Consider the following 16292-nt stretch of genomic DNA (forward strand, 5'->3'; position numbering starts at 1 on the left):
AGTGAGAGAAAGGTTGAACACGTAAGGTAAAAGAGGCGTTGAAGGCAGTGGTGAAAGAGATGACGAAAAAGTAGTGAGAAAAGAGATGGAAGAAGTAGTGAAAGAAGTGTTGAAGGCAGTGGTGAAAGAAGTGAAGATAAATGGTGAAAGAAAAGGTGTGACAACAGATAGTGGTCGTCCTACCGTCTCCAAAGGATGGTGTGTGTGTGTGTGTGTGTGTGTGTGTGTGTGTGTGTGTGTGTGTGTGTGTGTGTGCCGCGCTCCCATGGTAATATCCACCTCAAGGTTTAGGATGGGGGCAGGGGGATCTCCCTCATGGGAGACAGAACATCATGAATGATGAAGGAAGTGAAGAAAATAATGATGCAATCATCACCCCTAACGAGAGGACATTGATGGCGAGGGGGCACATGTGAGAGAGAGAGAGAGGAAAAAATTTTAGGGAAGTGAGACAAAGAAAAAGAAATGAGATGATAAAAGAGATAAAGGTAAATAATAAGGAGAAGGAGAAGAAAACGGCAAAGAAATTACAAGAATCAGAGACACATACAAATGAATGATGAAGAATAAAAAGAGGAAGAAAGGAAGGAAGGAAGGAAACAGGCGAGAAGGATAGAATAAGAGAGACAGCAGTAAAGAAAGAGAGACGACAGTAGAGTTAAATACAAGAGAACAGAGAGTTTCCACTACCAAACACTAACAGTCAAGACGATCAGGGAGGATGTCCACTCACACACATGGTGTCGGAACCTGCAGTGTATGGCATCATCTGGGAGGTTCCTGAAGCTTGGTGGTGTTAGATGACCTTATGACGCACACACCTTCCTGGTGAGCCCCCAGCTGGCTTACACGAGGGCACCACTGTCTCCAGGAACCTGCCATCCCTATGTCTGGCTCTGTCTGTACTACTGTCATATGTCTGCTGTTTGTATTGTTATATTGATATATGTTTGCGGTTATATATATATATATATATATATATATATATATATATATATATATATATATATATATATATATATATATATATATATACATATATATATATATATATATATATATATATATATATATATATATATATATATATATATATATATATATATATATATATATATATATATAATGCAGTGTGACCATACCTCTGGTCTGCTCTCATAGCCTGATAGGTTTAAACATTTTTCTCTCTCGCTGAGGATTATCCCTGGGTCGGCCACCCCCCTGCCTGGTCCAGGAGTATCTGGCAACAATGTTAGGTCCAAGTGTTTGTTTTCATTTACCCATATGTCCACCCCGCCCCCCTCCCCCTTCCCCCCTGGGCTGGACAAGTGAGAGGAGGAACAATATTTTCACTGAAATATTTCTCTAGTTATTGTTTGTCTGCCTGCTGGCCCCTGGCCTGATACTGTGTGCCACTGAACACGACGGCACGAGTCTTCAGCACGGTAGTACGACCTTGGATGTTTGGCCTTACCCTTGACAGTCAGGTTGACGGTAAGGCCGCCATCCCCAAGGGTGTGTGACAGCTCGTCACGGTCGGTCAGTAGGGAGGAGAGAGTTTGTGAACGTCAGTTTGCCCGTCGGTCATCACCACCAGAATAAATCCCCAAAATGAAGACGAATTTCAGCGGCAGCCAAGAGCAGGGAGCCGTGTGTGTGTGTGTGTGTGTGTGTGTGTGTGTGTGTGTGTGTGTGTGTGTGTGTGTGTTCACAAGAAGGCAGCAGCCTGGGGCTTCCTCCTCCGTGGCAGGAGTGTCCAAGAGAGAAGTGACAGGAAAATGAAAGGCCGGGTCTGAGGCCCTCACTTTCTGAGGGCGTCAGCAAGATAAGGGTCCCACTTTCTGCAGGCTTCAGTCCAGACAAGAGCCTCACCTCCCAAGGGCCTCAGCCAGACAAGGGCCTCGCACCCCCTGAGGGCCTCAGCTAGACGAGGGACTCAGCCAGACCAAAGCCGAGTGCATTAGTTAAGGGAAAGTTCGGCAACATCATGGAAGAGAGGAAATTTAATTAGCTCTTTTGATGGTAACTGTAAAAGGCAGGAGCCCTGGAGGGCTGGCATCCTCCTGACGGTACACGGGGAGCCCTTGGAGGGGTTGGACTCCCTCCCTCCTCCGTAAGACACGTCCTCCGCGACAGCCACCTCCTCCAGATCAAGGGCGCTGTGATCCTAGGCAAGTGGAAACATGATGTTGACATCCTTCAGATTTGTTTACGTATGTGTGATGCCCCGGACGCCTGGAGGTGCTGAGCACTCACTAATACACGTCGCGATCATTTTCATGTGATGGGGATTTGTGTGTGAGAAGAGGACATGATGTGAAGTCAGTACCTGACTGACAGATGATTTCTTCCTTTTTTTCATTATTATATTTTCTGTGTCGTCGTCGTGCATACGATTATGACACAGCTATGGTCTCACAGCCCAGAACCACTCTGTCCGGAAAGAGAGAATGCTGTCAGAAAACCAGGATCTTTATGGCTTCCATCTTGCTGTACAGATTTATTTATGAATTATTCGTTGTAACTGTCAAACACTGTGGGTGGGGGAGGGGCACTGTAGGCAACTGTAGCCCTGAAATACAAGTCCTAAATCTATGATGAATCACCAGTAAGGGGGAGGGAGGGGAGGGGGTGACTCCTGTAACATGGGGCCATCGCTGAATCCCAGAGGAAAGGTCACCGTGTGGGAAGCATTTGACCCTCCTGACCTTTAGGGTACACTGCAAGATCACACTGAGTAAAGTAGTGTATTTACTCAGGATCTCACCTGGTGGGTCATGCCCTAGGATCTCACCTGGTGGGTCATGCCCTAGGATCTCACCTGGTGGGTCATGCCCTAGGATCTCACCTGGTGGGTCATGCCCTAGGATCTCACCTGGTGGGTCATGATGTAAACAGTGCCGCAGTGACGTCACGGTTCCCTAATACCTTCCCCTTGGTTGCTGGGGCCTCGTCAGTATGGCCGTCAGGCTCTTCGTGTGGGACTAGAATTAGCCTCTGTATTTATGTATGTAACGTGATATATATTCGGAGTTGTGTATCCCCCTACCCCGAAAAATATGCGGCCAGGCCCTGAGGTGTATACGACCTGGCCCTGAAATGTATGACAGGAACTTGAAGTATATATAACAGGAACCTGAAATGTATATGACCTCGCTCTGAAATGTATATGACAAGGACCTAAAATGTAAATGACGCACGTGAAAGATATATGTCCCGGCCCTGATATATAAGTAACATCACATATATGAGGGATGTAGCGAGTAAAAATGATATTTGAGCGCGACTGTACCATCGTTAAATATGGTCAGCATGACGGCCTAAAAATACCAATCAGCAAAATTAATTACTTCCGTTGCCAAGATTAATTAGATGCAAGATTAATTAGATGCATAATAACTCATTTCTAGACATTAAGCAGGTCCATAGAACAGACAAAAATAGACTTTAAAACTTCACAGCCAAACATACACCACAACTTCACAACCACACATAAACCACAACTTTATAGCCACAAATGAACCTGAACTTTACAACCACACATAAACCAGAACTTGACAACCGCACGTAAACCACAACTTGACAACTGCATGTAAACCACAATTTCACAACCAGACGTAAACCACAACCTCTTCCTCATAAGCCATGTACACAGGGAAGTCTCAGGCCTTCCCTCGCCACAACTGTATATCAACAACTTGAGAACATCCTCCTAGATGGGCCCTGAGCCTTGTCTCTGGTCACACGTCATGGCCAGCCAGGACGCGCGCATCCTCAGCCCTACAAAACCGGGGAACCTCTGGCTGGATTCAGTGAATCCCTCTTCTAAAAAGCAATGTCTCTCTGGGATCGTTATGCAGGGTAGGGCAAGTGGATAGAAGAGGGGTCTGTGAAGCAAAATGGGGGTTTGTGAAGTGGGATGGGGTGTGAAGTGGAATCGGGGTCGGGGTCTGTAAAGTGGAATGGGGGTATGTGATGAGGCATGGAAGCCTGTTAAGTGGGATGGGGTCTATGCACTGGGCTGGGTGAGTGTGAAATGATAAAGTGGTCTGTTAAAGGTGTTCTATGTGTCACGTAACACGTGTGTTTCCCCATCTGTGTTGCAGGTTGCATCTCGCAGGTGTTGAACGGCGTGGTGTGGGAGGCGGAGGCTGAGCCGGAGGAGGTGCAGGAGGTGGAGAGCGAGAACCAGGTGTGGTACCTGCTCTTCATCGTCTTCGTCACCTACTCCATGTTGCCGCTGCCCTTACGATGGTGCATCCTGGCCGGGTCCTTCACCGCCCTCGCGCACCTCATGCTCACTTTCATCATATTCTACCAGGTAGGTCATGTTCTCCCTTGGTTCAGTACGATTTCACCAAGTGGGTCATGTTCGTACCTTATATATTCATCACCTTCAACCACTTCCTACCATTTGGGTCATGGTCACTGTATCTTCATCACTTTCATCACATTCTACCGGATGGTTCACCTTCACCTCATGTTCGCTTTTTTGTTATCTTCTGCCAGGCGAGTGATGCTCACCTTCACAGTGAAATCACTCACATTCGTGTGTAATGTCCCATAATGTGTCCCAAACCTTTAGCCAACCCGACCCAACACTGACCTATGTAACCCCCCCCCACCCATCTCCCACCCACTCACCCACCCACTCACCCACCCACTCACCCACCCACCCACTCACCCACTCACCCACCCACTCACCCACCCACTCACCCACACTCCACCACTCCGGGGTCATAAGATAATCCAACCATTTCCATCCTGTGTAATTACTTGATTAATTACATAAAGTCTCTAGGCCCTGAGCTCCACATGCGAGCCATTAAGTCCACCTAATTATTAATGACGCACACTTTCCCATTAAGAAGGGTAATTAAGCCTTTCAGAATGAAAATATCTTGGCTCGACGCGATGTTGTTCCTGTCCATAAATCATGTGTAATTACTATTTTATTTACTAAATATAATTCCGAGCAAGAGAGGAAAATGAAAGAGACAACTTAAGGAACTCGTAGTGACGTTCTCAGCGGACTGAGTGCGTGTTCGGTCAACACACGTGAGCCAGCTGTAACTTCTCGTGTGTACACTTGGAGGCGCTACCACTCGTAGGTCCGTCACACATGGACGGCTGATCCTTAAGATACATTGTTCCGTGACACTCACTCTTGTAGGACGGTCTCGCCTGTAGAGCCCAGGTGAGGGAGGAACCCACCTGTAGAGCCCAGGTGAGGGAGGAACACACCTGTAGAGCCCAGGTGAGGGAGGGACCCACCTGTAGAGCCCAGGTGAGGGAGGGACCCACCTGTAGAGCCTAGGTGAGGGATGGACCCACCTGTAGAATCCAAGGGCTTCAGAAATGCTGTAGAGTCAAAGGAAGACTTAGCAATACATAAGTATGCCACATACCAGTCATGTGAGTATACCACGTATCATTCACGTGAGTATACCACGTACTGGTCACGTGAGTATACTACGTGCCGGTCACGTGAGTATACGACGGGATCTCTATTTACATTTAAGTTTTCGACCCACGTGACATCCATGGACGCTCTACCGCCACGTCCTGGTGCAGCACACAGGCCCCAACCCCTGGAATTCCTGCAGGCGCGGCATGGACGACGCCCCAGCGGAAGAAGCTGAAAAGCTCCTCTCCTTCGTCAGGAGCTGAAAGACTCGGATATGAGGTCCTAGTGCCCCACCTCCTTCGGGTTTAATGTGTTTTCCTTCTCTCTCCTACACCTCCCTGTGGGATCAGACGCGGTGCATCCTTCATGCAGATCCTTCAAAGGACCTCGAAGATCTCTCTATCCCCCCCCACCCCTCCTTCCCCATGTCTTAGATGGGAGACACTGGGCCGGGGTGCCAGGCGAGGGAACTCTCTGTCTCATGTGGTTTTCAAACCATATTTACTATTCAAATCGAGCGCCACCTGTTGTGACTGTAGAACGTTTGTTCGCGACGTTTTTGAACGTTTGTTGGTGACGTTTTAGAACGTTTGTTCGTGACTTTTAGAAAGTTTGTTCGTGACGTTTTAAAACGTTTGTCGTAACATTTTAGAACGTTTGCTCTCGTGTGGAAAGTATCTCTCTCTTAGTTCGTACGTGTGTGACGGTCTGTACGTATTTCTATGTCTGTGTACACGTGAGTGGGTGTAGGTGATTGTATGTGTGTCTGTGTACACGTGACTGGGTGTAGGTGATTGTGTGTGTGGCTGTATACTTCTGTGTCTTTCAACCAGAACTGAAGGCTCCCTCCCCCCCCAACACTGGCTTCCTGGTAGCGATGGTGGTCCCAGCGTTGACCCCTGACCCTACCCCAGTAACCAGACAGAGGAAAACAAAAGGAATGATTAAAATAGTTTCGGGTGATAGTATGAGAAAGAAGGATATAAATACAGTTGATAAAAAAGATGTACCTCATATAAGAAGCTGACCAGTTATACAAGTGTCAACAAGGGGTCAATCATCTGACCAGGAGGTCAATCATCTGACCAGGAGGTCAATCATCTAACCAGGAGGTCAACCATCTGACCAGGAGGTCAATCATCTAACCAGGAGGTTAGTCATCTGACCAGGAGGTGACCATCAGACCAGGAGGTCAGTTATGATTACGTGTAGGAGCAGCTGGCCAACGTTGTAAGTTGAGGGCAACGTCACGTTGTCGTATCCAGTCAACAGGTGGCGCTGACGACGACCAAATGACGAGGCATAGTTGCCACATAGTGATTGATTTCCGTGTATTGTGTGAGTGTGGGAGTTTCCCCCGCGTCTGATCCTCTTAAGGAATTAATGGCGTTCGGACGATTCCTTACACACTCCGCTTCCACTAGCCAACATCTATCTATCTACCTATCAATAGATGAACAGATGTAGATCTTCTTCCTGTAGTTATCCACGTCCTTCATCGACTTCAAGACGGAAATTACGGAACAAATGAACACACTGAACAGATCATGTCAGCGCCTGATGACCCGGGGATAATGAAGGCGATGCACAGGGAACTTCGCAGAGGATCACGTTGGGGGGGGGGGGGGGGGGGTACCGTACCCCTCCTCCCCCCCCTCCAGCCCCCAACCCACTCCCAGCCACATCATTATGCTAATTAGTTCCTGACGTCTTCCTCCTTTATATACCTACACACACACACGCATACACACACACACACACACACACACACACACACACGGTATGTGAGAGCATGGCCGGGCCACACACATTGTTAGGGCACAAAATTCGGAACGCTGGAACTTCCACATGTTTACATTTAAGCCTCAGTTTCGTCCAAGATGAAAACTTAACAACTTGTAAAACATTTACAGAAGGTTGGTTCTTTTTACGAGACGATAATTAGACAATCTTGAATGACTAATTTGACAAAATATAATTCACTTAAGTTATTCAACTGTAATGTAGAATATCAACGAGATGTGTGAATACTCGAAAGATATTTAGGAAAAGAGTAGAAATTCCAGGAAATACGAGAGTAACATAAAGGTTTAGACAAGATAAATCCTGGGAAAATAAAATGTATGATAAAAATTCTCACCAGCTCGAATTTTTTCCCCCTTTGCCTTTTTCTCCCAGTATAGCCTTTCATCTCTCTCACTCCGATAGGCTCTTCAGAAGCAACACTCTCTCCTGCGATAGAAATCATTTTTTTCCCCCAGTGTGTCCTCCTCGACTGGGGTATTTGTTATCCAGGACACTCTGTGGTTGGCCTCACTCTGCCGGGGGTTCTCATATAGGCTGGCAGTTACCTTACCTGATGTCGTCAAAGTATTATTACCTTTCTTCCTAGAAAAGTTTAATTCGTTCATTTAACTTTTCCGTTGGAAAGATTTAACGAAGTTCTCTATATTTTTATTTTTTTTTTTTTTTGTTTGCATGGTTTGTGGTACGCTTGTGTGTTGAGGTATACGTGATGTTGTTTGTGGCTGGTATTGTGTGGTTAGTGATGGGTTGTGTGTTTGTTCTCTTGGTTGGTTTACGATGTAGGTGTGTTGGTTATGAGTTTTGTGGCGTATGTGGTATTTTTATGTAGTGGTGTTATGGTGTATGTGGTGCTGCCCGTACGTAGGGCTTTCCTTTATGTGTAATGTCAATCTTTCCTTTATCTTATCTACCACCATTATCTTTGACCTTTCCCTTATCTCTGGTGATGACCTTAACTTGTTCTTATTGCCTTATCACTGACCTTAAATCTCTCTCACATCCCCATCGTTCATCACAGATGACCTCCTCCTCCACCTTAACCTACCCACCTCTCGGTGACCCCTGATGGTGACCTCGGTTCCTCCCTCCTCCTGCAGCCTGAGGCGGAGCTACTGGTGCCGGTGCTGGCCAACACCTCGCTCTACATAGCCATCAACTTCGCTGGGATGTACACCAAGTACCTGACGGACCGGACGCAGAGGAAGGCCTTCCTGGAGACCCGTCGGGCGATGGAGATGAGGTGTCGCACCCAGAGGGAAAACGAGAGACAGGAGAAACTTCTGCTGTCAGGTGAGTGTTGGAGGAGAGGGGGAGCGGGTGTTGGAGGAGAGGGGAGCGGGTGTTGGAGGAGAGGGGAGCGGGTGTTGGAGGAGAGGGGAGCGGGTGTTGGAGGAGAAGGAAACGGGTGTTGGAGATAAGTGGGATATGTGTTGGAGAGAGGGTAAGAGATTAATAGATCGAGTGTTGTCGATTATGATCCTCAGACAGTACAGTTGCTCAGGTAATACAGCCGTAGTGATCATGATGTATTATCACGATGTATTGATGTATGATGTATTAATCTGCGATAACTTACCCAATGATTGGTTAATCAGTGATGTATTGATCAGTATTATTCCCCTGTAGGATCATATTCCAATCGCCCTTCACCACACAAGCTGATCTACGCACGTTTGTAAAACTGAATTTAGTGAGGATGATCCAGGGCAGAGCCTGATGTACAGTTGTAAGGAAAACTTGTTGAGTTTATTGAGCATCGTCTGGCTGTAGCTGGTGTTGAGATCGTAGAAAACGAGGCAAAGGTGGAGAACAAGATTTAGGGCGTATATAGCTGGATAGTGAGGATGTCTTGGCATTATGTGGCAGCGTCTCACAACCATTAGTTAAGTCGTTCGTGGGTGTGGGGGGGGTCGGGTGATGGAGAAGGTGAAGAAGTTAAAGAGGATGGGAAGATACTATACTAAAGAGGATGGGAAGATGCTGGATGCACTCAGGTTATGAGCCACTCATGTCTAGGGGCACTTATACCACAGGACCCTCACGGCAGGACGCCGTCAGGGATCCTGCGCAGGATATGTGCATCTTGGCTTCTCCTGCCTGAGACCAGACGACCGTGAAGCCGGGGTTTCATGAACCACTGGTCGAGACCAGACAACCGTGAAGCCGGGGTTTCATGAACCACTGGTCGAGACTAGACGACCGTGAAGCCGGGGTTTCATGAACCACTGGTCGAGACCAGACAACCGTGAAGCCGGGGTTTCATGAACCACTGGTCGAGACTAGACGACCGTGAAGCCGGGGTTTCATGAACCACTGGTCGAGACCAGACGACCGTGAAGCCGGGGTTTCATGAACCACTGGTCGAGACTAGACGACCGTGAAGCCGGGGTTTCATGAACCACTGGTCGAGACAGCGAGACGACAACAGTTGCTTTGGTGTTGTTCTTACCTGTACTTCTGAGGAGGGAGCCAAGCCTCGCCAGTGTATTCAGGGTGACGCCTGCATCACACATTCCGCGGGAAAGTGATAATCTACTCTCCCGCCGGGAGACGCGCCAGATTTTCTCAAATATGTTCGAGATAAATGCAGAACGAACCACCCGAATCGTTCCAGATTATATAGACCATAAACTGGAATACGTCATTGAAATATCGCACTATAAAGTTTATGAAATAGGAACAGAATTGTGATATATTTTTCTATTTTCTACTTGGTAGCATTTCGCTGGTTATGAAAAAAAAATAAGACCCCCTCCCCCCCACCCAACCCCTCCCCAAACGAAAAAATGGTCATATTGTAGTCGAGGCATGAAGACCCTACTGTATATTGTAGTAGAGGCATGAAGACCCTACTGTATATTGTAGTAGAGGCATGAAGACCCTACTGTATATTGTAGTAGAGGCATGAAGACCCTACTGTATATTGTAGTAGAGGCATGAAGACCCAACTGTATATTGTAGTAGAGGCATGAAGACCCTACTGTATATTGTAGTAGATGCATGAAGACCCTACTGTATATTGTAGTAGATGCATGAAGACCCTACTGTATATTGTAGTAGATGCATGAAGACCCTACTGTATATTGTAGTAGATGCATGAAGACCCTACTGTATATTGTAGTAGATGCATGAAGACCCTACTGTATATTGTAGTAGAGGCATGAAGACCCTACTGTATATTGTAGTAGAGGCATGAAGACCCTACTGTATATTGTAGTAGATGCATGAAGACCCTACTGTATATTGTAGTAGATGCATGAAGACCCTACTGTATATTGTAGTAGATGCATGAAGACCCTACTGTATATTGTAGTAGATGCATGAAGACCCTACTGTATATTGTAGTAGATGCATGAAGACCCTACTGTATATTGTAGTCGAGGCATGAAGACCCTACTGTATATTGCAGTAGAGGCATGAAGACCCTACTGTATATTGTAGTAGATGCATGAAGACCCTACTGTATATTGTAGTAGAGGCATGAAGACCCTACTGTATATTGCAGTAGAGGTATGAAGACCCTACTGTATATTGTAGTAGATGCATGAAGACCCTACTGTATATTGCAGTAGAGGCATGAAGACCCTACTGTATATTGTAGTAGATGCATGAAGACCCTACTGTATATTGTAGTCGAGGCATGAAGACCCTACTGTATATTGTAGTAGATGCATGAAGACCCTACTGTATATTGTAGTAGAGGCATGAAGACCCTACTGTATATTGCAGTAGAGGCATGAAGACCCTACTGTATATTGCAGTAGAGGCATGAAGACCCTACTGTATATTGTAGTAGATGCATGAAGACCCTACTGTATATTGTAGTAGAGGCATGAAGACCCTACTGTATATTGCAGTAGAGGCATGAAGACCCTACTGTATATTGTAGTCGAGGCATGAAGACCCTACTGTATATTGCAGTAGAGGCATGAAGACCCTACTGTATATTGTAGTAGATGCATGAAGACCCTACTGTATATTGTAGTAGATGCATGAAGACCCTACTGTATCTGTTGTAGTTCTGGTGGAAGCCTCTCGTGGGCTCCATCTTCACCTGTTCCATCACTTAATGGGAGCCCCATCCCCACATAATGGGAATCCCATCTTCACCTAATGGAATCCCATCTTCACCTAATAGTAGCCCATCATCTTCACCTAATGGGAGCCCATCATCTTCACCTAATGGGAGCCACCTAGTGAGAGCCCCATCTTCACCTATCATTCACATGTGTAGTGAGTGTCTTGCCATTTCCCCTCCTCCTCCTCCTCCTCACCTTGTGACGGAGATCCTCAAGGACCCGACAAGTAGCGGCCCATGACGTGATGGGGGGGGTGGCGTGGGGGTGCATCTTACCACCTCATTAGCTCTGATTGGCTCATTGATTAAGAAATTTCGAGCTAGCGTGTGTGTCTTGAGGATTTTACATTCACGATAAACCATTTGGAACCCGTTCTTTAAGCCTTCCGTTCTTCAGTAAGAGACTCATTCATGATCACTTCTCACATCCGGAGGTACACAAATGTACTGATTACTTCAGTTATTGTTGACTGTAGCCATATACCAACAGAGAAAGCAGCGTTTATGCAGTATATGTGGTACCACACCTCACGTTCCTGGTCTGCCGACCTCTCATATACCAATATAACAAAAATGCAAACCACACAAACTAGAGATTCAGAAGAATCCCTGCCTACCACAAACCACAAACCACAATGAACCAGGCAGCCTCTCAGTACCATCCCACGGCAGCATAGAAAAGAATATAAATTAATCCAGTAAAGTGCATCCTTTCCCACTTCTGCGTTGAGGCTGATTATCTGGGAAATTATTTCCTTGTACATGATGATAATCTCCATAATCTCGGTCTGTCTCATTAGTTATATCATTTGGCACAAATGAAAGGATGAGATTAATTAGTGAGCCAGGGAGATTAATTGAAATGTTGGATTTGGTTGAAATAGATAATGATAATAATAATGCTAATAGTGATGATGATGATAATATTAATAATAATAATGATAATAATGATAATGATGATAATAATGATGATAATAATAATACTGTAATTGATGAAGGGGAACGCAAGATATAATGGTTTTATAAATTTCTCATCACACGCCATACCCCCCATGTGTGTGTGTGTGTGTGTGTGTGTGTGTGTGTGTGTGTGTGTGTGTGTGTGTGTGTATTCGTAAACGCATTTTCCCGTCCTTTCAGTTTCCCTTCCCTGTCCCAGGTTGTTGTCTTTTCGTTGTGTCTCTCGGGTTGCTGGCGTTCACGCCACAAACACATGTTCTCTCTCTCTCCACCATATGTACACATAACACTGAACACCTCACTCTCTTTACCCGTGACCAAATGTTCCTGTGTTGAGCACTACGCGCCAGCCCTGCCTGATGGCAAACTCTTGTCAGAGGTGAAATAAGGTCAAGAGACGAGGCACCACGGCTGTAGAACCCTCTCCCCACACTGCAAAAATAGGTAATTATAAATGGGTAATAATGAAAAGGTCATCTGAGATAGATGATAATAGATAGATGAGTACAAATAGAAAATTGTACAATTCCACAGTTCCACGCACACCTGGTGCCACCGTACCGGGAAGAAGCCAGCCTTCAGAGACACCTGTGAAGAGATGAACTAATTAGGGAGGCAATGTGAGACTTAACGAGCCAGGAGACACGACATGGGAGACTTAACGAGCCAGGAGACACGACATGGGAGACTTAACGAGCCAGGAGACACGACATGGGAGACTTAACGAGCCAGGAGACACGACATGGGAGACTTAACGAGCCAGGAGACACGATATGCGAGACTTAACGAGCCAGGAGACACGACATGGGAGACTTAACGAGCCAGGAGACACGACATGGGAGACTTAACGAGCCAGGAGACACGATATGCGAGACTTAACGAGCCAGGAGACACGACATGGGAGACTTAACGAGCCAGGAGACACGACATGGGAGACTTAATGAGCCAGGAGACACGACATGGGAGACTTAACGAGCCAGGAGAAACGACATGGGAGACTTAACGAGCCAGGAGACACGACATGGGAGACTTAACGAGCCAGGAGACACAACATGGGAGACTTAACGAGCCAAGAGACAACACGTGACACTTAACGAGACAAGATTCATTGTATGTGAGACACAATATGTGCGATTTAATGAGACAAGAAAAACGATATTGCGGTTTAACGAGAGAAATATGTAATTAAGACTGTAATTACACGATGCAACCCACAGTGAGTGTTGCTTAACGAGACAAGACAAAATGTGTAGCTTAACGAGATAAGAGAGACATAATGTGCTGTATAACGAGATAAGAAAGACAAAATGTGATGCTTAACGAGATAAGAGAGACATAACGTGCTGTATAACGAGATAAGAAAAACAAAATGTGTTGCTTAACGAGATAAGAGAGACATAACGTGCTGTATAACGAGATAAGAAAAACAAAATGTGATGCTTAACGAGATAAGAGAGACAAAATGTGATGTTTAACGAGATAAACAAAACAGTAATTGCCCTCAGGCATCAAAGAATCAGCCTTGAGGTACTTGGTGAGGGAGGGGCCCAGGACGACCACTTGGGTCGCCCTTCCTCAAGTAGGACCTGAAAGATGGCCTCGAGCAGGACCTCGAGGGTGTGAGGGAGGCTGGAACGTGCTCCACGGTCGAGGAGGAGAGTGCTAGGATGTACTTGTTCCAGGGAAGTGACGGTGTGAGAGGTGGCGAGTGGAGAACTACTGTTAGGTCTTGTGGATTCAGAGGAATGACGACGAGGGGGAGGGATATTAGGGGAGTGCCTGTAGGGGGAGAGGAGTGTCTATAGGGAGAGGGGAGTGTCTGTAGGGAGAGGGGAGTGTCTGTAGGGAGAGGGGAGTGTCTGTAGGGGGAGGGGAGTGTCTGTAGGGGGAGAGGAGTGTCTGTAGGGAGAGTGGAATGTCTGTAGGGAGAGGGGAGTGCCTGGAGGGGGAGAGGAGTGTCTGTAGGGAGAGTGGAATGTCTGTAGGGGGAGGGGAGTGCCTGGAGGGGGAGAAGAATGCCTGAAGAAGAAGAAGAGTTACTGTAGAAGGAGAGACGTGCCTGTAGAAAAAGAAAAGTACCTGTAGAAAAACGAGGAGTGACTGTAGAGGAAGATAAGTGACTGTAGAAAGGGAGGAGTTCCTGTAAAAGAAAGAAAAATCCCTGTAGATGAAGAGGAAATTGCCTGTACAAGAAGGGAATGTTTGTAGAACAAAAAGAGTGACTGTAGATGGAAAGGTTTTATAGGAGAACAGAAGCGGCCGTGAGGAGAGTAACAACTGTACCTGTAACATGAGAGGAGTGGATGTAGAGGAGTTAGATGGGCTGTTGCTGCTGCCTGTACAGGAAGGGCATTACCATTATAAAGAAGAACGTCCCTAGACGTGCAGTGGTGAGGGAGGGATCATGTAACTGTAGTGAGGCAAGCCAGCTGTATCGTGTGTCCGCGTGACTGAATAGAATGGGAACCCAAGCCAGACATCCTGGATGATGATGATGATGATGATGATGGCTCCTGGGAATTGCCTTCAAAGGAAGAATCGTACGTTGAAATGCTTGTTAGTGAAAACAGGGATTTCGACCCCAGGGAACTGTCTAATGGGGAGATACTCAGTGAGATTTACCCACTGGAGAACTGGTTGGTTACAAGTGGTGCAGTGGGTGACTTTCTAGATGGGTTTATGATTCCCAGTGGGAAGTTTCCCATTGGGAAGAATTAATACGGAGAACAGTTTAGCCTTCTGTCCTCCCCTCCCATCCTACCCACTATCCTCCCCTCCCATCTTCCCCTCACATCCTGCCTATCCTCACCTGAGAGAGTAGAGGGATATCCCGGGGGCGCTGACCCCCACACCATCAACCCACTCCCAGGCCAAAGATAAACACAAATTTCCAGTGACTATTTCAGGTGCTGGGGTGATGGTGAAGGGGAGCTGAGGTGGTGATGAGGGGGAGCTGGGGTGGTGATGAGGGGGAGCTGGGGTGGTGATGAGGGGGAGCTGGGGTGGTGATGAGGGGGAGCTGGGGTGGTGGTAAGGGGCTGAGCTGGGGTGATGATGAGGGGGGATACGTGGGGAGAGGGGAGAGGTAGTATGGAGGGAGGAACTCACGAGGAGAATTCTGTACGAAATTGTAGTGTGTGTGTGTGTGTGTGTGTGTGTGTGTGTGTGTGTGTGTGTGTGTGCATGAAGGGACTCCTACATTATATACCTTACAAATGTAAACACAGGAAGACTCGAATGCAAGCACTGAAACGAAAAATAAAATTGGTCGTATTTTTTTGTGTTCACTGGATCGAGGAGCGTGTTGCGTGTGTGTTAACACCAGGTGGAGTGTCAGGCATTCATCATTCACTGTGAATGAAAGGCGCGTTCATTAGTCCAGGGTTAAAGGTAGGGTTGAATCATGCGTTCAAAGTTTAAGATAAGGTTTATTCTTCGATCAAAATGAATGAAGTTTATTGTACGAATGAGTCTTTCACTTGATGTTAACTCTAACTGGTTACAGTTACAGTTGATACAGCTACAAGGTGGTATGACTGCGGTTAGTTACAGCAGCAAAGTCCAGGGACCTACAAGGTCCCGTATCAATGGAAGAGTTACAGAGAAATCGGATCTCAAATTCAATCATGATATGTGGTACGGTTTTTTACCTTCTTAGATCACAAACAACCATCGCTCCAAAAATATTAGGTATATATTTCAAAATTCTTATACATAAAAAAGAATCTTGTATACATGAAATGTTACAGTGGAAAAAGTATCAATGTCCCACTGTAGTGAACAAGGTCGAACTGAAGCGGACGTGTCAGCTCTGAGGAAGAGCTTATCAGGCAGGATCGAGAGGCTTTGAATTGCTCTTCTATCTGATTTTCCTGCATCAGTTTTGAGGTATATATATATATATATATATATATATATATATATATATATATATATATATATATATATATATATATGTTGTATGGTTGCGAGGCGTGGGCTATGGATAGAGATGTGCGCAGGAGGATGGATGTGCTGGAAATGAGATGTTTGAGGACAATG

At 46.2% G+C, this 16292-nt stretch overlaps 1 protein-coding gene across 2 annotated transcripts in view; it reads left to right on the forward strand.

The window, feature by feature from the left end:
- Positions 1–16292, forward strand: part of LOC139755317 (adenylate cyclase type 8-like) — a 357275-nt gene that overhangs the window by 223962 nt on the left and 117021 nt on the right. For both annotated transcript variants that reach the window (XM_071673448.1, XM_071673449.1), the window contains exons 8-9: positions 4107–4321; positions 8311–8503. In XM_071673448.1, coding sequence (XP_071529549.1) covers positions 4107–4321; positions 8311–8503 — 408 coding nt within the window. The remainder of the gene's footprint in view (positions 1–4106; positions 4322–8310; positions 8504–16292) is intronic.

The sequence above is a fragment of the Panulirus ornatus genome, chromosome 19, assembly GCF_036320965.1.
Source record: "Panulirus ornatus isolate Po-2019 chromosome 19, ASM3632096v1, whole genome shotgun sequence".
In the NCBI taxonomy this organism is placed as follows: Eukaryota; Metazoa; Arthropoda; class Malacostraca; order Decapoda; family Palinuridae; genus Panulirus; species Panulirus ornatus.